General features: G+C 50.7%; 2 protein-coding genes and 1 non-coding gene across 4 annotated transcripts in view; all 3 read right to left on the bottom strand.

Annotated features, from left to right (window-relative positions):
- LOC138971979 (MAM and LDL-receptor class A domain-containing protein 2-like) overlaps positions 1-25,466 on the bottom strand; it is a 299,457-nt gene that overhangs the window by 146,009 nt on the left and 127,982 nt on the right. The window contains exons 85-95 of the mRNA XM_070344823.1: positions 23,727-23,922; positions 23,080-23,223; positions 17,081-17,346; positions 16,569-16,659; positions 16,012-16,152; positions 14,302-14,567; positions 13,777-13,830; positions 13,298-13,382; positions 12,668-12,742; positions 11,769-11,915; positions 11,214-11,479 (exon numbers count right to left, since the gene is read on the bottom strand). Of these exons, the coding sequence (XP_070200924.1) occupies positions 11,214-11,479; positions 11,769-11,915; positions 12,668-12,742; positions 13,298-13,382; positions 13,777-13,830; positions 14,302-14,567; positions 16,012-16,152; positions 16,569-16,659; positions 17,081-17,346; positions 23,080-23,223; positions 23,727-23,922 (1,731 nt within the window). The remainder of the gene's footprint in view (positions 1-11,213; positions 11,480-11,768; positions 11,916-12,667; positions 12,743-13,297; positions 13,383-13,776; positions 13,831-14,301; positions 14,568-16,011; positions 16,153-16,568; positions 16,660-17,080; positions 17,347-23,079; positions 23,224-23,726; positions 23,923-25,466) is intronic.
- On the bottom strand, positions 5,339-5,457 carry LOC138972068 (5S ribosomal RNA). The gene has a single exon (XR_011457446.1). It is a non-coding gene; the product is annotated as a 5S ribosomal RNA (ribosomal RNA).
- LOC138971205 (uncharacterized) lies at positions 17,703-22,569 on the bottom strand. Of its 2 annotated transcripts, none has more exons than XM_070343876.1 (2): positions 22,140-22,569; positions 17,703-21,396 (listed from the first exon to the last, which is right to left on the bottom strand). In XM_070343876.1, exon 2 carries the CDS (start codon positions 21,394-21,396, stop codon positions 20,305-20,307), a length of 1,092 nt encoding a protein of 363 aa, XP_070199977.1. In that variant the 5' UTR covers positions 22,140-22,569; the 3' UTR covers positions 17,703-20,304. The 2 variants fall into 2 exon arrangements, with proteins under 2 accessions (XP_070199977.1, XP_070199978.1); XM_070343877.1 differs by having other exon boundaries at positions 22,153-22,569.

Below are 25,466 nucleotides of genomic sequence, written 5' to 3'. Positions count from 1 at the left end.
CCTTGCCCACAGACGCTGTAGAACGTTGTGAGCGATGGTCCATTCTGTGGAGAGAACCTGATCGCCCCGACTGAGAATGTCGGCCAGGGCGTTCAGTTTCCCCGGAACGAACTGGACTGACATCCGGACCTGATTGGTCTGGCACCAGAGCAGAATCTCCTCCGCCAACAGGGAGAGGGACCGAGAATTGGTGCCCCCCTGGTGGCGAAGGTAAGCTAAGCATGTGGTGTTGTTGTCCCCGTTGAAAATCAGAGGGGCCAAGGACAGGCCGAATGGGAGGGCCCGAAACTCGAACACTGTGCCCTCCCAAACGAACCGGAGCAGATGTCGGTACCCCGGGGCCACCAGGATGTGGAAGTAAGCATCCTGGAGGTCCCAGACATGGCCCAATCGTTTGGCCGGATGGCCAACCGGACCGACGAAGGGGTTTCCATCTTGAACTTGCACCTGTGAAGGTACAAGTTCAAGGTGGAGAGGTCCAACACCGGCCTGAACCGGCCGTCCTTTTTGGGGACGGTGAACAGGCGGGAGCAGAACCCCGGAGAAGGCTGAGAAAGGGGGTAGACCGCCTTCTTCTCGACCAACGAGTTCACCTCGTCCTGAAGAGCCTGCCATCTGGCAGGGTCTCGAGGAGGGGGGAACGTCCAGGGTAGAGCGGACAATGGAGGTTGTGACGACAGCGGTAGAGAAAACCCCGACCACACCACCCTCAAGAAAAACTGGTTGGAGACCAGTCTGCCCCACATGCCGCGGGCCCGAAAAAGGGAACCGACGGACGAAAGAGGGGCAACTTGAGGGGGCGTCAACGTAGGGCCGGGACTCACTGAAAATTCTGCTGGCAGGCAGGCGCAGGCTTGCGACCACCCCCCCTGGTGGTGCTGCTTCCCCTTACCTGTCTGAGCACCCTTCGTCTTGCTTGGGAACGCAACAGGCGCCTAAGAGGAGGAAGAAGGAGGCAGTGAAACTGGCTTCTTCCTCTTCTTCTTCTTCTGAGGCTGGGAGCTGGAGGTGACTGTAGCACTTCTCTTACTCCCCGCCGCCGTCGCCGAAGCAGCGAGGCCAACCATCAGAGAATCAGTGTTCCTCTGGCGTGTGGACTCCACCACAGAACGAACAGTGTCCGGATGAAAGAGGGAAGAAGGCTGAGGAAACGTGTTCCTCAGACTCTTCCTCATATCCGGAGGCACTATAGAAGTAGGCAGAAAATGATCACGGAACAGGGCCAATAAAGTGGACCCGTGTTCCAATGGCCAATTCTGCCGCAGACGTCACGCACGATCGCACGGCATGCAAAGCCCGATCCACTCGAACCGTGTCAAGGACCCGAGTGGAATCAGACTCTGCCCGATCGGGAGGGTCCAACAGTGTGGACAGCGTGCTCATCCATGTCAAGGCCTGTGATTGGGCCTCGACTGTGGAAGAAACGGTGGCCTCAAGATTGTGGAACGAAGCAGAGCTCAGTTCCACCTTCTTGACCGAAGGCACCTCCCCAACGAACACATGACCGTCAGCCCCACCCTAAACACTCGAAGTCTGGAAAGGGAGAGTTCGAGAGTCAAAGGAAAAAGGGAGGGACGAAACAGATTGGACACGAGGAAACAGTGGAGGTGCGCCTCCCGAAGGAAAGCATGGCACTGAACCCGCGTCCTCCCGAGGAACATAGGTCGCGTTTGCACGTGAATCTGTACTCCTCAGGCGATGTGCTGCCGCTTCCACCGTGGCACTAAGACTAGGGTGGAACGCGAATTGCCGGCGGACGGATCGTTCATAAAACGAGCCGCCGGCAGACGCGGCGTGAGCCTCCCGCGCCCGGGCCGAAGCGGACTCAAAGGACGAGAGGGCGTCTCAGGGAAGGACGTCCTGAAACTGTTCAAACGTCCTTCTAGCTGTGCGAGGACGAGCCTCCTGCCTCTCGTCCTCAGACCCCGGGTCCAGGTCCTGTGTGTCAACACTAGACGACAGACGCTTAAGAGAGGCATCCGTGACGTCAAGACGCCGCGTGATGTCTGTCATGTACTGTTGGAAAGTACGAAGCATAGCTTCGGAAGTTCCATCAGAAACCGGCAAGGGTAGAGGATCAGTGTTAACCTCAGGGCGACCCTGATCCTCCTCCCTATCGTCCTCCGACTCACTCTCCTCTTCACTTCCCGACAACTCCTCAAAAGCAGGAGTGTAGGGAGCTTGAGGGGGAAGAGCCGAAAGCGATGAAGCAGGCTGTGAAGAAACGCCCACAGAAGCAAGAGGCCGCGAAGACCCCTGCCCCAAAGACGAAACGTCTCCAGCAGCCGAAGGGGGAGAAAAACAACAACCCTGCGACTGTTGGGTCAGCCCAGCCAACGAACACCCGCCATTTATAGACTGAACAGGAACCCATCGGGTCTGATCAGAAAAGAAATGGTCCGGTCCGGTCGGGGGTGCCGATCCGGTCCGGTAGGGTGGTCCGGTCCGGTGCCGGACCATCCGGAGGTCCCGTTCGGCACCGAACCATCGTACCCACAGAAGTGTTCGGGTGGTTAGGTCCGGACGTGGACATACCGTACCATCCGGACCCGTGGTCCGGTATGGTCCGGTTCGGTGCCAGACCATCCAGACCAACAGAGGTGGTCGGGTGGTCCGGCACCGGGCCATCCGGACCCGTAGGTCCGGACCCGTAGGTCCGGTACCATCCGGAGGTCCTGTTCGGCACCGAACCATCCGTACGCACAGAAGTGTTCGGGTGGCTCGGTCCGGGCGTGGACGTACCGTACCATCCGGACCCGTAGGTCCGGTTCGGTGCCAGACCATCCGGACCAACAGAGGTGGTCGGGTGGTCCGGACCGGTCCGGTAGGGTGGTCCGGTGTTCCGGTCCGGTGTTCCGGTCCGGTCCCGTACCATCCGGAGGTCCCGTTCGGCACCGAACCATCCGTACCCACAGAAGTGTTCGGGTGGTTCGGTCCGGACGTGGACACACCGCACCATCCGGACCCGTAAGTCCGGTGGTCCGGTGCCAGACCATCCGGACCAACAGAGGTGGTCGGGTGGTCCGGTCCGGACCGGACCACCGGTCCAGTACCGGACCATCCGGACCCGTAGGTCCGGTCCGGTCCCGCACCATCCGGAGGTCCCGTTCGGCACCGAACCACCCGTACCCACAGAAGTGTTCGGGTGGCTCGGTCCGGACGTGGACATACCGTACCATCCGGTCCCGTACCATCCGGAGGTCCCGTTCGGCACCGAACCATCTGTACCCACAGAAGTGTTCGGGTGGTTCGGTCCGGACGTGGACACACCGCACCATCCGGACCCGTAAGTCCCATCCGGACCCGTAAGTCCGGTGGTCCGGTGCCAGACCATCCAGACCAACAGAGGTGGTCGGGTGGTCCGGCACCGGGCCATCCGGACCCGTAGGTCCGGACCCGTAGGTCCGGACCCGTAGGTCCGGACCCGTAGGTCCGGTACCATCCGAAGGTCCTGTTCGGCACCGAACCATCCGTACGCACAGAAGTGTTCGGGTGGCTCGGTCCGGGCGTGGACGTACCGTACCATCCGGACCCGTAGGTCCGGTTCCGTGCCAGACCATCCGGACCAACAGAGGTGGTCGGGTGGTCCGGACCGGTCCGGTAGGGTGGTCCGGTGTTCCGGTCCGGTGTTCCGGTCCGGTGTTCCGGTCCGGTCCCGTACCATCCGGAGGTCCCGTTCGGCACCGAACCATCCGTACCCACAGAAGTGTTCGGGTGGTTCGGTCCGGACGTGGTTCGGTCCGGACGTGGACACACCGTACCATCCGGACCCGTAAGTCCGGTGGTCCGGTATGGTCCGGTGCCAGACCATCCGGACCAACAGAGGTGGTCGGGTGGTCCGGTCCGGACCGGACCACCGGTCCAGTACCGGACCATCCGGACCCGTAGGTCCGGTCCCGCACCATCCGGAGGTCCCGTTCGGCACCGAACCACCACCCGTACCCACAGAAGTGTTCGGGTGGCTCGGTCCGGACGTGGACATACCGTACCATCCGGACCCGTAGGTCCGGTTTGGTGCCAGACCATCCGGACCAACAGAGGTGGTCGGGTGGTCCGGACCGATCCGATAGGGTGGTCCGGTGTTCCGGTCCTGTGGTCCGGTCCCGTACCATCCGGGGGTCCCGTACGGCACCGAACCATCCGTACCCACAGAAGTGTTCGGGTGGTTCGGTCCGGACGTGGACCTACCGTACCATCCGGACCCGTAGGTCCGGTGGTCCGGTATGGTCCGGTTCGGTGACAGACCATCCGGACCAACAGAGGTGGTCGGGTGGTCCGGTTCGGACCGGACCACTGGTCCGGTACCGGACCATCCGAACCCGTAGGTTCGGTCCGGTCCCGTAGCATCCGGAGGTCCCGTTCGGTACCGAACCATCCGTACCCACAGAAGTGTTCGGGTGGCTCGGTCGGACGTGGACATACCGTACCATCCGGACCCGTAGGTCCGGCATGGTCCGGTTCGGTGCCAGACCACCCGGACCAACAGAGGTGGTCGAGTGGTCCGGCCCCGACCGGACCACTGGTCCGGTACCGTACCATCCGGACCCGTAGGTCCGGTGGTCCGGTGTGTTCCGGTTCGGTGCCAGACCACCCAGACCAACAGAGGTGGTCGGGTGGTCCGGTCCCGACCGAACCACTGGTCCCGTACTGTACCATCCGGACCCGTAGGTCTGGGGGTCCGTCAAGGGCCAGAGGTACTGTCCCGCACCGGACCCTAAGGTCCGGTACGGTCCCGTACCATGGGTCCCGTCCGGACCAAACCCGGAGGTCAAGTCCAGTCGGGACCCGTGGGTCCGGTTCGATCCCGACCCGTAAGCCTGGAACGTTCCGGACCCTTGGTCCGGACCATCCGTCACCCGAACACCAGACGCTAAGGAATGGCGTGGGGTCAAGACGGTCCGGTCGGAGGTGTCGGTCTGAGCAACAGAAACAATGTTCCCGTCGCCCTGACCATTCGACAGAAGTACCACGTTCTGTCGAACACCTCCACGTCCAGTAACTAGTCGGCCGGAGCGTCTTATCAAGAGGGACAGCCACCAGTCACACGGACGTCAGAGGGAACCGTAGTAGCAGTGGTCGTAGGCACGAAGCCTGAAACCCCTGCCCCCACAGGACCGCCCTGAACGGGGTCAATTCGCATCCCAACCCCAGCGGGGAGGGAATTCAGAGACCCCGTCATCTCCTCCGATCTCCCCCCCCAGGAGGCCGAAACTACTGTCGAAACAGCAGCAGACGACCCAGCGAGGGAGTTCAGAGGAGGACCCGTGTCCCTCCTGGCTTCCACAGCGGTGAAAACCGAGGAGGGCACAGGAGAGGCACCGGAAAAGGAAGATTTTAATGCCAACTGCACCCGGTGTTCCCAGGCGGTCACCCATCCAAGTACTAACCGGGCCCGACGTTGCTTAACTTCGGTGGTCGGACGAGAACCGGTGTTTACAACGTGGTATGGCCGTTGGCTGTCAAAACCTGAGTCTCTCCAGTAGCCCCTAGATCGGATTCACCAACCCCCAAAGAGGGTTGGGAATCGACCTGCCCCCGGATTCGAGCCAGGGAGGAGAAGGAAACCTTCCCCCCAGGCTTGAAACCGGGAGGAGCTGAAGCCTGAGACTGAGGGCCGGACAACGGCGTCGAAGGGGGGGAAGCCTATTCCACTGAAGAAGGAGAAAGAAGCTTTTTCTTTCCCCTCAACCTTCCCCGAAACTTCGACGGCGCAGCCCCGCCCGAAGTCCCAGGTTCAAGCCCAGCCTGTTTGAGCAAGCTCGCATTGAGCTTGCTCAAACAGGCTTTCTCCGCCCTCCCTCGCCGCAAACGCAAAGCGTTTGGGGAGGGAGAGTCGGAGCGCCGAAAGATCCCCTTCTCCGTGCGTAAAACATGACGCTGGGCGCCCGGAGAAGGGTTGCCCCCGGCAGACTCTGGTTCCGTAGAACCAGAGCCCAAAACAGGACGAGACATCCTACCTCGCCCTGTACGTACCCTTAAAGACCGAGAATTAACAAAATTCAAAGAAAATTTAGGTCAATACTCAAGTGAATGCGGCGAAACGAGAAGCAGACGACCGGTCACCACGAAGTAGGACGGGAGGCACGCCGAGTCCGCCACACAAAAACGGAGGCACAAGTTGAAGGAAACACAACGTAGCCTCAAGCCAGAAGTGGAATAACACACAATAATCCAACAGGTGATAGTCCACACAGAAAAGAAGCCTCTTAGTCCAAAATAATCCGGGAGCGTAGCTTCTTCTTCTTCTTCTTCTTGGCGTTCGCAGAGGTTACACAATCAGTCCAGCACTGGTGATAAATGTTGTCGTTTTCTCCAACTCCTGTCGACTGCCGTATAGTTTGGTCTGCAAGGGAGTTGGTGACGGCCACACTTCTTTTCGTTCCTCATCTAGTAAGGGACATCGCTGTCAGATGTGTTCCGCTGTTTGGTCCTCTTGACCGCAGGCACAGGTTGGTGATGGCGCCAGCTTGAACTTTCGGTTCATGTGAGCATTGAGCCTGTTGTGGCCAGTACGCAGCCTGATGAGGTTGACTTGCTGCTCTCTGGACATTGTGTGGTAGTCATCTCTGTTTGTCCTTGGCCTCATCAATGCCTTGATGATTGTCTTCTGCTCACTAAAGCTGACACTGTTTTCAGGTTGGTCTTCCGCGGCTCCTTCTTTTGCCAGCTCATCTGCCCTTTCATTTCCTGGTATCCCACAGTGTGCTGGTATCCACTGGAGGACAACTCTTCTGGTTTGTCTGACCATCTGTAATGCTTTGGCCAGCTGTGGGAGTTTGTCGTTCTCTAGGGCCTGAAGGACTGAAAGGGCGTCCGAGAGGAAGACAACTTGGTAGCAAGGGTCTGCGGAGTCCTGAACGAAGGAGGCGGCCTGCATGAGAGCTTCTGCTTCTGCTTTATAGTTTGTGCAGTGTTTGCCAGTGGCAACGCTGGATGTAGCTGTATGTCCCCCAGGGAACTGGATCAGAATGCCTGCACCTCCATTGAGCACGGCGTTAGTTGCTGATCCATCGGTGTATACATGGATCCACGCCTCTTTTGGGTACTGTTCGTCGATCAGGGCTAAGGTGAGTGCCTGTCGAGCTGTGTCATTCTGATCTTCTCCTGAGGTAACATGTGGAACACTGGTGCAGATCTGGATGCCTGGTTTCTCTGTTGCCTTGGGGGTTTCCTCTTCTTCTTGAGTCAGAGGTAGAGTGTTCTGTGGAAGGACTTCCCTGTACTGTCGAGAAAGTCTCTTGCTCTCGTGTACAAAACTGCTCCGCTTAAGCCGGTTCTTGGTGAGGTTGCTCAGTCTGTGCTTCATGGGGTGGTCGGGTAGGCACTTGAGCTTCTCGGCCTGTACCATAGTCTTGGCTTCTCTTCTCTGACAGAGGGGTTGGATGGTGGTAAGCTTCTCCATTTCCTTGATGGGCGTGGATTTCATTGCACCGGTGATGAGTCGGAGGGCCTGGTTTTGCACACGGTCAAGGGTCTGCAGGTTTGTCTTGGCTGAGGTTGACCACGCTGTGGAGCCGTACTCGAGGTGGGGTCTGATTGTTCCCTGGTATACTGTCTTCAGTATCTTCTCGTTCGCTCCCCAGGTGGTACCTGCCAGCTTCCTGAGTATGGCTAGCTTGCGCCGGGCCTTCGTCTCTGCCTGTGCAATGTGTGCTTTCCAGGTCTGCCGTCTATCAAAGGTGACACCAAGGTACGTTGCTTCTTCATCCTCTCTCAGAGGAGTTCCACCAAGCCTAATGGTTCCGGCTTTCTGCTTTGGCGACAGTGTGAATAGGGTGGTGGAGGATTTCTCCTTGTTGATGGAGACGCACCAATCTTCTGCCCATGCGTTCAGCCTATCTGCCGCTTGCTGCATTCTGTAGGTGGCAGTACTTGCGTGCTCCTCCTTGCACCAGATCACAAGGTCGTCTGCGTAGAGAGCAGCTTTGATCCCCTTGGGCATCTCAGACACCAGATCGTCGATGAAGAGAAGGAAGAGTGTTGGGGAGAGGACTCCGCCCTGAGGGACGCCATGACGAAGGAGGAACTTCTTGCTTTTGGTCTGGTCGACGTTAACTCTTGCCCTGCGGTTATAGAGGTAAGAGCGAATCCACTGGTACATGTTGCTGGACACGCCTTTCCTCAGCAGTTTTACAAGGAGTCCATCTTTCCAGACCTTGTCAAAGGCCTTCTGAAGATCTATCCAGGTGACGAAGACCAGCTTCTGTTCCTGAAAGGCATCTTCAACTTCTTGCGCCAGGTAAGTGACCTGATCTTCAGTGCTGCGGAACTGTCGGAATCCAGCTTGTTCAGGGGCGAGGAGGTTCCTGGATTCCAGGTACCATCTGAGGCGCTCGTTCACAATTCTCTCCAGGGTCTTCACAACACAGCTGGTGAGGCTGATTGGGCGATAGCTGGTGGCCTTCTTTGGATCCTTCCCTTTTTTTAAGATGGGGATCATGATCGCTTCTCGCCAGAGTTGTGGTAGCGATCCTTCTTGCCAGCTGCTGTTGAAGACCTCGAGTAGCTTGTTCTCTGCTGCACTACCAAGGTGGGTTAGCATCTCGTTGGTGATGCCGTCTGGGCCAGGGGACTTCTTCGCCTTTGACTTTTTCAGAGCTGAGTGCAGCTCGTGGAGTGTGAGTGGTTGACTCATGGCGTCCACTGTCGACTGTCTGGCAGGTCTCTCTCTTTTCTCTCTTCTTGTTTCTCTCTGTTTCTCGGGGCTAACATGGAGGTTGCTCTCAGCTGCATAGCTTTCAGCAAATTGGTTGGCAGCATGCTTTCCAGTTAGCACCTTCCCGTTCTCTTCTAATGTGATCTTTCCTCTGCTGGTGTTCTCATCATTCAACTGCTTGGTGAGCCTCCAGAGCTTTCTGCCATCCTTCTCAAGGTTCAGAGAGCTTGTCTTCTCTTGCCAGCTTCTCCGTCTTGCCTGTAGCTTCTTTTTGAGAAATTTGGCTTTGGCTTCCTGGAGGCGGATGTTGTTGTTTTGTGACGGGTTGACTTCTGCTTCCCTTCTGGCGTCTGCCAGATCATCATCCAGTTCCTGCAATTCATTGCTCCAGTAGGGCTTATAGTCTCTCCTGGCACCCCTGGGAATGGACTCACGCGCTGCTCTGAGGATGCTCATGTTGAAGTCCTTCGCCACCATGTTGATGTCTCGACCCTCGACTCTGATGTCTTTGGTGAGTTCGCTGGTGCGGTGTCTAAAGAGGAACCAGTTCGCTCTTTTGTAGTTCCACCGTGGGAAGGAAGCTTCAGTGCAGGACTCCATGCCCAGGGTCAAAAAGACTGGCCGATGGTCACTTCCACCTAGCTGTTCTCCGACCTCTCTGCTGGTTAGCTGGTGCATGTCTTCCGTGCAGAAGGCTAGGTCAGGAGTTGATGTAGTGTGCCATCTTCTGGAATAGAATGTAGGGCAGTCAAAGGGACTGTTCAAAAGGATGAGACCTTTGTCGTCCTGCCAGTTCTCCACCTCTTCTCCTCTCCGATCCAGGTGGTCATATCCCCAACTCTGTGAATGACTGTTGAAGTCACCCACCACGATGAAGTTGGAGGCCTTTGCGGGGATCGTGTCAAGGGCGAGGTGTCTATCATTGGGGCAGTAGAAGTTGACAAGATGGAATTCTGATGTCTTCGTCTGGATTCGAATCACCTGATATTCGGAGTCCTCCATGTGCGTTTCTATCAAACAGGCATTGATGTTGTTCCTGATGAGGGTCAGGATTCCTCCTTTGCTTCGGTCTGTTCTGTCGGACCTAAGGCATTGGTAGCCTCTCACTTTGAAGGACTTTTGGGGTGTCAGGTGCGTCTCCTGAATACAGCAGATGTTGATGTTCTTCTCATGCAGGATATGCTCCAACTCTGTCTTCTTGTTCAGGATACTTTCTGCGTTCCAGTGCATGACCTGAAAAGGTCGCTGCTGACTGGGTTTCTTCCTGGTTGTGGTGGTGCCAGTCACTTTCCTCCCGCGTCCCCTGGCGTGACAAGACGGACGGGAGGGACCTCCAGTAGTTGGGGCTGGGTCCCTTTGAGGCATGGGACCCGACGCTGCTCCACCCTGGGGGGTCCTCAATGGGCGAGCGCCATTTCCATCTGTGCTGGTTGATTGTGTCATCATTTGCGTAAGTGCGTGTACCCGTGGTTTGTTAGAATGCGCCGTGCGGCCCGGGTCCTCCGTCTTCAGCATTCGGGGTTTTCTGTCGGGGTTACCTCACCCTTAGCTCATGGCCCGTACGTCCTACCCTGAGAGCACAGGGGGGAGGATTTTCCGGGATCCCACCCGGAGCCAGTTTGGTCCGCGGCCGCAAGCGGCTGATCTCCATATCTGAAGACCGTTCCCCTATCCGCCACCCGGGGACGCGCTGGGTTGGGGGTGGTCGCCCCACTGAAGATCCCACACTGGGTTAAGAAAGATCAGCCTGTCCCAGCGGGAGCGTAGCAGAAACACAGCCGGTCTGACACGCGCGAAAAAAGAAAGAGGACGCGCCACCTACATCCTGTAAGGGGGAAGCACTCGGACAGTGCTTGGGATCCACGGTGGCGCATGGTTATGGGAGATAATTGTACCCACTCAGCGTTTTGTCCAATTTTTTCGGCCTATAATAGATAATGTGCAAGAATAGTACTGTCGAGGTAAGTGTTATATTGACCGCCCTCATTAACAAATTTCTATTTTCCATTTTTAAAATTTGATTTTGATTTTTTTAAGCTCTCTCCCTCTTACCTTCTTTCTTTTAAACACACACACACACACACAGACACACACACACACACACACACACACACACACACACACACAAACAATCTCTCTTACATTTGTAAGAAAAGTCCAAGCCTCAAATCTTAATCCTTGTAATAAAAAGTTCTGTTTTTACACGCATACTTACACCCACACCAACAACCCTCCCCCTTACAAAAACACACACATGCAAACACTCACACACACACACACATACAAACACACACACATGCACACACTCACACACACAAACACACACACACAAGCACAAAGACACACACACACAAGCACAAACACATGCAGAAACACACACACACACACACATGCCAACAACCCTCCCCCTTACAAAAACACAAACACACGCACAAACACATGCACACACACACGCACAAGCACACACACATGCACACACAAACACAAACACACAAACACACATACACAAACACACACACAAGCACAAACACACACACTTTCAAAACAGCACATTTACCTGGTAATTGCTGTAGGAGTAGATCTGCACCTCAGCAAACTTCCACTGGTTGCCCTGCGTGCCTTGCTTGGTCCAGATCTTGGTGAAGCCCGAAGAGCTGGAGTTGGTGTACACATTGAGACTGTTGATGTGCGGCCCGTACATGTGGTACCAGAATCGCAGGCAGGCGCCACGCGTGTTGGAGTTGAGAATCGGGGACAGAATACGTGCCGTGTCATTTTGGCGACGAGGGAGGGAAGTCTCGATGAAAATGTAGTGACCGTTGACTGTAAAATGATGACAGACACACAAGTGACTTAATACTTTATTCAAACAAATTTCTTGAGGTATGATCATATTATCAACTTCCTGTTTCCAAGCATGTGTCCAAAGGAAGGTTCAGCTTAATTCTGAGGCTTTGGTAGAAAGAGAAACACACACGCAGGCAGACACAGATCATATTATCAACCTACTGTTTCCAAGCATGTGTCCAAAGGAAGGTTCAGCTTAATTCTGAGGCTTTGGTAGAAAGAGAAACACACACGCAGGCAGACACAGATCATATTATCAACCTACTGTTTCCGAGGGTGTGGTCAATGGAAGGACCGGTTCCTGAGGTCTTGGTGGAACCAGAGGTCAGAGTCCAGTCAAAGACGTCTGTTGTGTTGTCCTGCATCCACCGGCACAAGCCTTTTTCAAAGTTACAGTCATAGGGCGAGGGAACTGAAACACACACCATCACACAAAATTACAGATTGTCAGTTACACAAAAATTGATGGTTTGTCAATACATGTAACATAGATAGACAATGAAGGCTCATCCCTCCCAAACTTGTCTCCCTGTTTGTACAAAAATAATCGCCTGCCAAACGGTTGTGTGACGTGTCTAGTGTGTTGGCGAAGTGTCTTGTGCTTGTCACTTCTCGCTTTCAGCCCTCACCGCTGGCTAGCACCGTCTGTCCTTTTTAGGACAATGCGAAAAGAGAGCAGAATGCGTCAGTCTCTCCTGCCAGTACAATAACCTCTCCACAACAAGCCCTATGTGGTGGCCGGGGATGGGCGGAGTAGAGCTACCGGCTACCAGATCAAAGTACAAAAATAATCAAAGAGTAATGTTGAGAGACTTAGAAGATACAGTGTCTGTGCCGCTGTTCAAACAAATTTCCATTTGAAATAAACTAAATACATGGATCACATTCAACAAGGACATCTGTGTTATGACATCCACACAAGAAGGCACACAAGAACACAGAAACAAGTATATGTTTTTGTCCAAGCACTCACCTACACACACACTCATGGTGCATACACACACGCACACACATACGCACACACTCACACACACATGGCATAGATGTGCTCGAATGCTTCACTGTCATAGACACACACAGGGCATAGACGTTCCATCACATTCATAGACAAATAGACAGAGACAGACAGACAGACAGACAGACAGACAGACAAATCTATATTACTTGGAGTAGTGGATGGAGTGGAAGTGGGTGTGGGCAGAGGAGATGGTGTGTTCATCGCTGCTTCATTTGGGTATGCTGAAACATGCAGGCACATGCACAGATGGCATTATTTAAACATCCCAGGTGTTTTATCACATAAACTGCGCAAAATGCTGGAAAAAAACAATCCGACCTTCTGGCTAATATTTTCTTTTTCCTTGAAATATTTTATTCTGGCAGGTCATATACATTCTGTCTTGAAATGCACAATTAAAACAACAACAAAAACAAGGACATGATACGTAAGATGGAGAAAAATCATGTTCAGTTCCTGCTTTATATTTCAATGGAATGTAGAATTAAATAAGCAATCAAAGCTCCATATACTGTCATACCCCCCTTTTAAGTTGTAAGACCTCCCAGTTTTAGTCTTCTTCCCTCTTAAGACCCATGCACTGCCCCATTTTATGTTCATAAACTTTTTGAATTTAACTCTTTTTGTTTTCTCTCCTTTCAGACCTGGTTTTGTCAGATTTGTCACCGCCTCTTGAAGAGAGATCCACTGTTCGCAGTGATCTCGGGCTCATCTGCTCAAGAACGTTAACGACAAGAACACAGCTTAAAGTATCCTACATGACACACTGCGCCTACCTGCACAACTTGACTCGACGATTGTTATGTCGTCCAAAGCAATGTCACCCTTGTAGCCCTGGCCGCGAACAGCTTCAAATGTAATCTGCAGACAGAGAAAAATACAGAATGACGAATGTTCTCCGAAATCTAAATTTAAACCAGTTTCTGCTTCATCATCCAAACCCTACCACCTTCCAAAACTTTCCATCACCACAACGGCAAAACTATTATCTCTCCGTAACCCCCCCCTCTCTCTCTCTCTCTCACACACCCCACAAATTCAACCCCCCTCCTTGCCCCCCCCCCCCCCCCCTATCATCACAACTGGCTTTTACAAACAATGATGTCCTAAACCCATTCACACACACACACACACACACACACACACACTTCACACCACCCACCATCTCCATCCTCCCCCCCCCCCCCCCTCCCAATCTCCACCCCCTCCAACCCTCATTGCCCCTCTCCTGCCCCTCCAAAATGTCACAACTTACGTAGAAGGGCTGACTGTTGTAGACACTGACACGGCCGAGCTGCCAGTCAATTCCCTGTGGTTACCTTGCAATCTCCATCCCCCCCTCCAAACTTTCACAACTTACGTAGAAGGGCTGACTGTTGTAGACACTGACACGGCCGAGCTGCCAGTCAATTCCCTGTGGTTACCTTGCAATCTCCATCCCCCCCTCCAAACTTTCACAACTTACGTAGAAGGGCTGACTGTTGTAGACACTGGCACGGCCGAGCTGCCAGTCAATTCCCTGTGGTTACCTTGCAATCTCCATCCCCCCCTCCAAACTTTCACAACTTACGTAGAAGGGCTGACTGTTGTAGACACTGGCACGGCCGAGCTGCCAGTCAATTCCCTGTGGTTACCTTGCAATCTCCATCCCCCCCTCCAAACTTTCACAACTTACGTAGAAGGGCTGACTGTTGTAGACACTGACACGGCCGAGCTGCCAGTCAATTCCCTGTGGTTACCTTGCAATCTCCATCCCCCCCTCCAAACTTTCACAACTTACGTAGAAGGGCTGACTGTTGTAGACACTGACACGGCCAAGCTGCCAGTCAATTCTCTGGTTCCCCTGCAGCGACCACACGTCTGTGGAGGCGTTGACGGAGGAGTTACTGGCCCACACCAGTATGTTGAGGTACCCAACGTCCACGCCGTACATGGTGTACCAGAAACTCAGACACACCGGCGTGGAGGCAGCCATGACAGGGCTCTGCAGCCAGGCCCGGTCGCCAGTCACGCGCGGCGACGAGGACTCGATGAAGGCGTAGTGACCTGTTGTTGATGAGCGATGAATGAAGGTAATTCATTGAATCGAATGTCGTTGAATTGTATTTTTTAGCTGTGTATGTTGGGTGTGCTTGACTGGTGTGATTATAGCGAAATTAGCAATTGTCAAAACAAAATCTCAAACTTGGGCAATAAATATTCTGTATTCTGTAAATGTCAGTGAAATGTTGCCTTCACAGGCTGCCCTAGAAATACACTTTGTGGTGGAATACATAGACGAACAAAGGGGAGCAAGCGTTGTTTGTTTGTTTGTTTGTTTGTTTGTTTGTTTGTTTGCTTAACGCCCAGCCGACCACGAAGGGCCATATCAGGGCGGTGCTGCTTTGACATATAACGTGCGCCACACACAAGACAGAAGTCGCAGTACAGGCTTCATGTCTCACCCAGTCACATTATTCTGACACCGGACCAACCAGTCCTAGCACTAACCCCATAATGCCAGACGCCAGGCGGAGCAGCCACTAGATTGCCAATTTTAAAGTCTTAGGTATGACCCGGCCGGGGTTCGAACCCACGACCTCCCGATCACGGGGCGGACGCCTTACCACTAGGCCAACCGTGCCAGTAGCAAGCGTTCTAAATGCATCCTCTGATAAACAGAGAGAAGTCAGCGCTAAATCAGATCTCTAAGCGACGCTATATGCCTTATTTGTTTAAGATATTTTTGGAATAGATCTAAGACACTTTTAAAGAAAGCAGTAGAGTGAGTCTGCTGAATCCTGGCATGTCGTTCTTGTTGAACTTTATCTAATAAGAGAAGAGAGACAAGACCTACAGCCGGACAGAAACACAGACAGACAGACCTACAAACTCCCCTCACCACATGCTTTGCCCAGCGTGTGAATAATACTGAGCACAGTGTATTGGGTCTACATTTTCACATGAACTCGGATCCAGTCAAAGATGTCGCACAGACAGACAAACACAGACAGACAGACAGACCTACAAACTCCTCTCACCACATGCTTTGCCCAGCGTGTGAATAATACTGAGCACAGTGTATTGGGTCTACATTTTCACATGAACTCGGATCCAGTCAAAGATGTCGCACAGACAGACAAACACAGACAGACAGACAGACCTACAAACTCCCCTCACCACATGCTTTGCCCAGCGTGTGAATAATACTGAGCACAGTGTATTGGGTCTACATTTTCACATGAACTCGGATCCAGTCAAAGATGTCGCACAGACAGACAAACACAGACAGACAGACAGACAGACAGACTGAGACAGACAGACAGACAGACAGACAGACCTATAAACTCCCCTCGCCACATGTATTGCCCACGTGTGAACACTGCTGAGCACTGTGCACGAGGTCTACATTTTCACAAGAACTCATAGATATACATTCAAAGAAATATCGCAGGCCGACAAACACAGACCGACCAACCCACCCACCGACAGACAGAGAAACCCCCCTTACCTTGTGCATTGCCCAGAGTGTGGTCAGTGCTGGGTCCTGTTAATGTCGACTGTGTCTTTGCCTGACCGAGGATCCAGTCAAAGTTGTCTCCCTTCCGTGGGTTGGTCCATACACCGAAGCCATGTTCAAAGTCGTTGTTGCCTATAGCAAGCAGTAGAAAAATACAAAACATAAAAAATTAAAAAAAGAATAGAGAGGTTATGTCAGTATCTCAAAAGATTGTTGGTTTTTTTGCAAGTCTTTCACTCTTTTTTTTTCTTTTTTTCTTTGTTTTAGTGCGTTTAATTTTATGTTGTTGCTTTCTTGTTTGTTTGTTCGTCTATTTGTTAGCATGCCTTCTGATTTGTTTGCTTGTTGTCGTTTTTTTTTAATAGTTTGCACATCTGTAAAAAAAAAATACCCACTTACACATGTTAGTATTAAATGACACATGCATATAGTAACATGTCTGTGTGAGCAAATTCACCCACCCACATTTTTCAATTCAAATGTTTCCCTTGAAGCAAATAGCAAAACTAATTTATTCCAGTTCAGTTGCTGCATTTCTCAAAACCAACCTGGATGGGGGCAGCTGCCGCTGCGTATGGCAATGTCGTCAATGGCGATGTCGCCATGGATACCAGCCCCGACAACACCCTCAATCACAATCTACAAGCAAGAGAACAAATATGGTAATTTCATTCAGTCCTGTGAGGTTAATTTCTCTCATGGAAACTGGGCTTGCTTTATCATACAGTATGGTAATATGCTTTCTTTTTATTCATGCATGCATGTGTTTGTGTTTTTCAAGCCCTGAGATTTTCATGTACAAATAAATCAGCAAATAACAAAATATAAAACAAGTGCTAGATTTGTTCAAAAGCTGTGTATGGTGAATGGTCAAAGAGGGGAGATCATGCAGTGCTAGTGATCTGAGAGACAACCAGTATCACTGATTTTTTAGAAACTACAGGCTTCAGTGATGGTACAGTTAACTTTACTACCATTTTTTTAAAAATTGAAGAGAACACACAAATAAATATTAGCTACTAGTGCATATTTCACACCATCAAACACACAGAAAACTGACCATGAAGGGAGACGAAGCCTGCACAGTTGTCTGCCCAGGAACCCACTTGTCACCGAGGTTGTCCCCCCTTGTCCACACGGGTGTGTCGCTGGTGTTGATGGCCGATCCTGTAATCACGTAGATGTTGAGGGCCCCGATGTGGTTGCCATTGAGATTGTAGTAGAAGGAGAGGCATTGTGGTCCTGTTGGGGTGATCGGTGCGCTGAGGAGTCGAGCCTTTTGGCCGCTGTGGCGCGGAGCGCTCGTCTCGATGTACAGGTAGTGGCCTGAGGAAAAGAGCAAAAAATTATGGTCAAAGCATTTTCTTGTGAAGATTCCCGATGCACATACACACATTCAATGCTGATGTCACTCTCTTTCTACATCATTCCTTTTGCCCTTGTTACATCATTTGCTTCTGCAATCTTCGAACAACACGCAACGCATAACCTAGGAAGTCTCCATTTTCTAATTATTTGTTTTCTCGTTCATCCTCAATACTTTTTTTCCCAATAAATTGTTACATGCTCCATACTTTTTACCAGTCTTGTGTTGTTATGTCGCGACACCACTCTCACATTTTTACACATATACACACAACTTCCATCCTCATACCGCACCATCTAAAACTTCACCCTGATAGTAACATTTCCAACATTTATTGAGCTGGTATATACACATGTGTATCCACACGTCCACAAACTCCCCTGACTGGGGTTCAAAATTCCACGAGCAACAAACTTGCTGCTGTACATTCCTCTTTAAGCAAAAAAACCCCCCTGACCAGGGTAAAAAGTCTATCCATGCACAATCAAACATTTAGCTGTTCTGAGTCACTACTCCTCAGCCACAATTACATAAGTTCAAAACAAACATATTGTTGTTCAATCAGGTTAATACTTTTTGGCATAATCGGGCGCAGAGTGGGGAGATAGACATAACCACAGGCAGCAATTATCCACTTTTTTAAACACAAAATTTAGAAATGCACCCCCTCCGCTTCTCTGTATCCAATTGCCCTCATCTGTACCAGCGAATCAGCAGGCCCCTGGCTGACGTCTCAGCTCTGTTTTGCCCATTACGTACTATACTTGCAGAAGTAATCTGGTGGAGTCCACCAACCAAATCACTCTGTTTAGCACGCCAACCCCTGGCTCTCACAGGGTGAGAAAGACTAGCAATGGATACAGGTCGGTAATGGTGCAGCCACAGGACCCTCCTCCACTGAACCAGGCCACAACAACATGGCCTTTTGTAAGGGCTCAATCCTGGGAGGATCCTGCAGATATCGTTAAAGTTACTGAATAGTGTGTGCTTCCAAGCAGAATTACTTTCGCCTGTGGCCATGTCTATCTTATGCCCCCACAAAGCACCGTAACACAACAGTAATGCAAAAACACAAGCTATAAAATGATTAAAATTCACAAAAACAACAAGCAAAAACAAAACCAAAACACGTTGTAATGAGATTCAACCCCTTTTACTTAATTGACTAAAATAAAATTAAAATTATCCTTAACTTATAGAAGGGTGGGTGGGTGGTTTTAAATTGAAACTGCTATGCTACTGTTGTAGGTCGAGCAAAACCAAGGTGACTAGTATAGCTAGACAAATTGAAGAAAACTGGAGCTATAAATTGCGCCACAATTTCGGTGCTGGTCTAACATCCAGGGTGTTTTGTCTCCCGACCAAGCTGTTTGAGAATAACCCAAAATGCTGACACAGTAGCCTGCTGAATAGGAATAAAACCAATTCAGCATACAGGGGTACGTCGTTCGCCCGACATAACAACATTTAAGATTGAGGCTTAAATGTCTTTATGTCGCGACACCACTCTCACATTTTTACACATATACACACAACTTCCATCCTCATACCGCACCATCTAAAACTTCACCCTGATAGTAACATTTCCAACATTTATTGAGCTGGTATATACACATGTGTATCCACACGTCCACAAACTCCCCTGACTGGGGTTCAAAATTCCACGAGCAACAAACTTGCTGCTGTACATTCCTCTTTAAGCAAAAAAACCCCCCTGACCAGGGTAAAAAGTCTATCCATGCACAATCAAACATTTAGCTGTTCTGAGTCACTACTCCTCAGCCACAATTACATAAGTTCAAAACAAACATATTGTTGTTCAATCAGGTTAATACTTTTTGGCATAATCGGGCGCAGAGTGGGGAGATAGACATAACCACAGGCAGCAATTATCCACTTTTTTAAACACAAAATTTAGAAATGCACCCCCTCCGCTTCTCTGTATCCAATTGCCCTCATCTGTACCAGCGAATCAGCAGGCCCCTGGCTGACGTCTCAGCTCTGTTTTGCCCATTACGTACTATACTTGCAGAAGTAATCTGGTGGAGTCCACCAACCAAATCACTCTGTTTAGCACGCCAACCCCTGGCTCTCACAGGGTGAGAAAGACTAGCAATGGATACAGGTCGGTAATGGTGCAGCCACAGGACCCTCCTCCACTGAACCAGGCCACAACAACATGGCCTTTTGTAAGGGCTCAATCCTGGGAGGATCCTGCAGATATCGTTAAAGTTACTGAATAGTGTGTGCTTCCAAGCAGAATTACTTTCGCCTGTGGCCATGTCTATCTTATGCCAACAAATTGCTAGCAATTTACCCCACATCTGCCCGCCCTAATTATACCTATGAGCTGTCTCTCTAAGTTCGCAACAAAGAGTGTGTTGCCCCACTCGCTGAGGTGTACACCATCTGCGGCGAGGCACCGGCTGTCGTTGCTTATGTTACAGCAACTGCTAGATTAACTTAAAATGAAAAGTTATTCTATTATACGCCTAACTTACCACCTTCCCCCCCCCCCCCCCCCCTTCAGATGAACACTTGTTATTGTTGCGAATTGATTTTAACAACTTGCCCAATTTACGAAACCTGTGAAAATCCGCCATCTTGTGTCACTGGGTTCCCTAAGTTATTCCCTTATGTATACCCGTACGGCTTGTGATTTCCACCTTCCCAATATCTTTATCTCCTCCATTGTCCTACCGCTTATGACAGCTGTAGTTGCAGCTCCAATACGGAACGAAGGAGAAGAAAATCGGTTTACCTGCCAGCCCAGGGTGGCCGCACCCTTTTTCAAAACTGCCTGAAATTGGTACCTTGTTAAAGGAGCGCCACTGAAATGCTTAAACAGAAGACCTGGTCCGGCTGGTCTCGCACTTATGTAGGCTCTCATGCACCGAACTGGGCACACCTGGCGATGACTACCTACTGTCGTCAAATGTATCACTGAACCTATCTGATGATGTGTTGGTAGCCTCCCCTTTCTTGCGACAACTGACTTCTCCATGGGAGGAGCTACCACAGCTTGAACAGGCGTGTCTGTATGAGCAGTTGTCGCGAGTGCATCCCCTTTTTCTGTTGAAATAATGGCACGCGCCCCCACCTCTTTTGGCACTGTCCCCCCCTTGGGCCGACTGAGCTGGAGGTGACCTAACAAGGGATGAGGTCACACTTGGTGGCTTACAGAACAGCTGCAACCACAGCTGGTTGTCGATGTTTCCCCACGGTCGCGTTGGGTCTGCTTCCTTTACTGTGCGGAATTGCTGGTCATAGAGCAACCAGCCATTGCCCGGGAAATCCCGGGCCGCGCCTCTGATTAATTCCGCATAAGCCAGCATGTCCTGCAAACATTCAGGGTGGACCACCAGGTATACCGACATGTAAATGTGGAACGCACTGGTCCACTGCGCCAAGGACATTTCTCCTTTTCCCCTCTTTTCTTCCTTTGGGACCAGGCGCCCCTGGTCGTCCAAGACATAGGCCACTGTCTGCCTGTCCTCTTGCCTGTCCATAAAGGATTTGGCAAGGAGAATTGCCAGGTCGATGGATTTCCCCTCCACAATCTTTCTTCTGACATCATGTGCCACTGTTATAGAGAGGTGGTCCATTCTATGACCCCTGTGTCCTCCCGCCCCTTTCTCGAAAGCGTCTTCCAAAAATCTCAGCCTCTCACGTAATTCCCGTATACTTGGATCGGTTCCGCTCGTGGGCGCTGAAGTGCGGGCATCCGACGATGTTGTCGCATCCTGTCTGGTCTCTCGCCCATCATCCCACCAGTCTCGCTGGCTCGGGCCAGGCTGCCCATGGCCACCGTCTCGCTGGCTCGGTCCCGGCTGCCCATGGTCCCCGTCTCGCTGGCTCGGTCCCGGCTGCCCATGGTCCCCGTCTCGCTGGCTCGGTCCTGGCTGCCCATGCCCACTCGGCCCTGGTTGCTGCTGCACTGGGCTGCGTGACCTCAGTCTGGCTGGTCGCCTGCCAGCCCCCCGGCGTTGAGGTCGTCCTCTCCCAGACATCTGTAACACTCAGACTATAACTAGTTGAATTACCGTGTTAGAACCCAGTGTTGTTCTTCCTTCTGCCGTTTCTGTAGCGGCAAGGTACAGCCTGATGTGACCACAGCTTTAGGCCCCCCTAATTATTTAAGGTTCTTGCCCAAGTATTTTTTAGTAGAACTTGTCCCCCCTAAATTCGACAATTAAAACATTTCTGCGTTTGATATTAACCTTTTCAAACTTATTGTGATTGCTTTTCCTTCATTATTAGTAATCACTGTCAAGTTCTGTCCTCGAATTCCTTAGTTCCCATTGAAAACAGTACAGCACTACATGGGAGGTAACTTGTGACCCCCTATGAAGAGTACTCTGTTATCCGGTAGTTACCTCCCTTCCTTTAATTTACCCTTACATCCATGGCAAAACGAAACCGTCATGTTTTCCAAATTGTCGTGCTGTACCAAAATTGACTGCGTTGTCAATCTCCTATCCCTGTAAACGTGACCAGGCAAATTACAACATGCCCCCGGCCTTTACTAGCACCAACTTCCCCCCTTTTCTGCGACTATTATGAGTGGCTGCTGACTCGGTCACTTCGACAGTGTGCGTAAGACGATCAGCTCCCGGCATGTATCACCCCTTTCCAATATGCTGACCGAATTTTGCTACAAAATACACGAGCTACAAGGCGACTGCTGAGAAAGTTGTGGTATCCTAGAGATAGGATTCCCCATGAAGAAGTGTCAGTCAAAAGTATTGCCTACCGTGAACACTCACCACACCCCAGCAAAAAGTAGGTCACGGTGTCGTGGCCGCCGGTTCCGCGGTTTTCCTTTGTCTTTCCCTCGACTCCGATGTGACTCGTCAGACACTACCAAAACTTCGTTCTCCTCGTCGAATCGATGTAAAAAGTGAATTGCTTTTAAATTGAAACTGCTATGCTACTGTTGTAGGTCGAGCAAAACCAAGGTGACTAGTATAGCTAGACAAATTGAAGAAAACTGGAGCTATAAATTGCGCCACAATTTCGGTGCTGGTCTAACATCCAGGGTGTTTTGTCTCCCGACCAAGCTGTTTGAGAATAACCCAAAATGCTGACACAGTAGCCTGCTGAATAGGAATAAAACCAATTCAGCATACAGGGGTACGTCGTTCGCCCGACATAACAACATTTAAGATTGAGGCTTAAATGTCTTTATTCAGTTTTGAGCCAACAAAAAAGTAATTTCATAACATCATGCAGGTCTTTTCTTTCCAAGGATGATCGAAAGTCGCAAGTCCTATCCAAAAGTTATCATTCTTTGTGGTACAGTGGTTCCACTGTTGTCAGACCTCCCAAACTCTTTGAAATTAAGGTCTTACCAGAGAGGGAGTCTTAAAATGGAGGTATATATCATGAAACTGTGAAGTAAACATCTGAGTAAACAAAGTCGTATTGTAGAGAGTCTCATAATTGAGGGTCTTAAAATACAGGTTCCACTGTACAAGGAAAATGGTAACAGTAAATCATCCCCCCCCCCCCCCCCCCCCATTAAGTCCTCCAACAAACTGGGAAAATCATGTCTTAAAAAGAAGGGAGTCTGAAAATAGGGGTACGTTTACAGAGGTAAAACATTAGAAAAATCGAGGTCTTTCAAAGGGGTACATCTTAAATTGGGGGGTTCATAAAAGGGAGGTTCCACTGTAAGCGTAAGTCATGCTGACCTGCTCTGGTGCGCAGAGTGTGGTCACTGGTGGGTCCGGTGCCGGCACTGGACGTGGTCCCTGTGTGAGACGTCCAGTCAAAGTTGTCCGACTTGTCCTGGTTCCACCCGCAAAGTCCAGACTCGAAGGTACATGCCACTGTGGCTGCAAGCACAGGAGTAAATCAAGAGATTAACACTCATCTTCAATGCAGTTTGTCCTGCAAAGTCCAGACTCGAAGGTACATGCCACTGTGGCTGCAAGCACAGGAGTAAATCAAGAGATTAACACTGACATCTTCAATGCAGTTTGTCCTGCAAAGTTACTTCCCCAAAAACAGATTACTGCTGCATAAATGGCGGGGAAAAACTTAGTTATTACAGGTGCCAGGGGTAGCCATGACATCTTCATTTGTCGCCCTTTTAGGATGGCCCTCCGATGTCCTCAATGTCAAGTATCAACCTCTACCTCACATGTCAAGTCTCAACACTACTACACAATCATGTTGAGGCTAACACTGAAAAATTCTACCTTCACCACACTTTCAGTGTACAGACTAACCTTGGTTGTTACAGGTACCAGGGGTAGCCCTGATGTCATTCAGGCCTATGTTGCCCCTGTAGGACGGCCCTCAACATTAAGTCATTACACTCAGTCCAGGGACTAACCTTGGTTGTTACAGATACCAGGGGTAGCTCTTATATCATCCAGGCCTATGTCGCCCCTGAAGGACGGCCCCCTGATGCCCTCAAAGACGAGGTTTGTAGCACCAGGCTGTGCTGGTACGGATACTTGTCCCTGGATCCACGTGTTGCCCTGAGACTGTTGCCGTTCCCACACTGGGTTGCCAAGGTTGTTGCCAGTCTGGGGAACAATTAGTAATACAATGAATGTCAGGCTCGAGATATGCATAGCTTGTTGGTGAGCAAAAAGAAAGTGGCAAAAACATGTCAGATTTTTGCCTGTCATACAGTGGTAGCTCTGTTTTAAGATTCAATCAAATCTTAAAAACGTAGGTCTTAACACAGAGAGAGTCTTAAGATGGAGGTACACTCTTTTCTTTCTTTTCTTTATTTGGTATTTAACGTCGTTTTCAACCACGAAGGTTATATCGCGACGGGGGAAGGGGGGAGATGGGATAGAGCCACTTGTCAATTGTTTCTTGTTCACAAAAGCACTAATCAAAAAATTGCTCCATGGGCTTGCAACGCAGTACAATGTATCACCCCACTGGGAGAATGCAAGCCTCCAGCACAAAGGACTTAACATTTCTTACATACTGCTTGACTAAAATCTTTACAAACATTGACTATATTCTATACAAGAAACACTTAACAAGGGTAAAAGGAGAAACAGAATCCGTTGGTCGCCTCTTACGACCTGCTGGGGAGCATCGGGTAAATTCTTCCCCCTAACCCGCGGGGGGAGGAGGTACACTCGATGATGATATGACGAAAACGTCTGAAAAATTGAGGTCTCATTATAGAGGGAGTCTTATAATGGAGGGTCTTAACTCATTGTCTCCCAGGTACGGATATATCCGTACCCACTCATATGGCTCTATCTGACCAGGTACGGATACATTTGTACCCACTCATATGGCTCTATCTGACCAGGTACGGATATATCTGTACCCACTCATATGGCTCTATCTGACCAGGTACGGATATATTTGTACCCACTCATATGGCTCTATCTGACCAGGTACGGATATATCTGTACCCACTCACATGGCTCTATCTGACCTGGTACGGATATATCTGTACCCACTCACATGGTTCTATCTGACCAGGTACGGATATATCTGTACCCACTCATATGGCTCTATCTGACCAGGTACGGATATATCTGTACCCACTTATATGGCTCTATCTGACCTGGTACGGATATATCTGTACCCACTCATATGGCTCTATCTGACCAGGTACGGATATATCTGTACCCACTTATATGGCTCTATCTGACCAGGTACGGATATATCTGTACCCACTCATATGGCTCTATCTGACCAGGTACGGATATATCTGTACCCACTCATATGGCTCTATCTGACCAGGTACGGATATATCTGTACCCACTTATATGGCTCTATCTGACCAGGTACGGATATATCTGTACCCACTCATATGGCTCTATCTGACCAGGTACGGATATATCCGTACCCACTCATATGGCTCTATCTGACCAGGTACGGATATATCCGTACCCACTCATATGGCTCTATCTGACCAGGTACGGATATATCCGTACCCACTCATGTGGCTCTATCTGATCAGGTACGGATATATCCGTACCCACTCATATGGCTCTATCTGACCAGGTACGGATATATCTGTACCCACTCATATGGCTCTATCTGACCAGGTACGGATATATCCGTACCCACTCATATGGCTCTATCTGACCAG

The sequence above is a fragment of the Littorina saxatilis genome, linkage group LG7 (assembly GCF_037325665.1).
Source record: "Littorina saxatilis isolate snail1 linkage group LG7, US_GU_Lsax_2.0, whole genome shotgun sequence".
Classification (NCBI taxonomy): Eukaryota; Metazoa; Mollusca; class Gastropoda; order Littorinimorpha; family Littorinidae; genus Littorina; species Littorina saxatilis.
The sequence above is the reverse complement of the archived record's forward strand: the minus strand, read 5'-3'. Positions and strand labels throughout refer to the sequence as shown.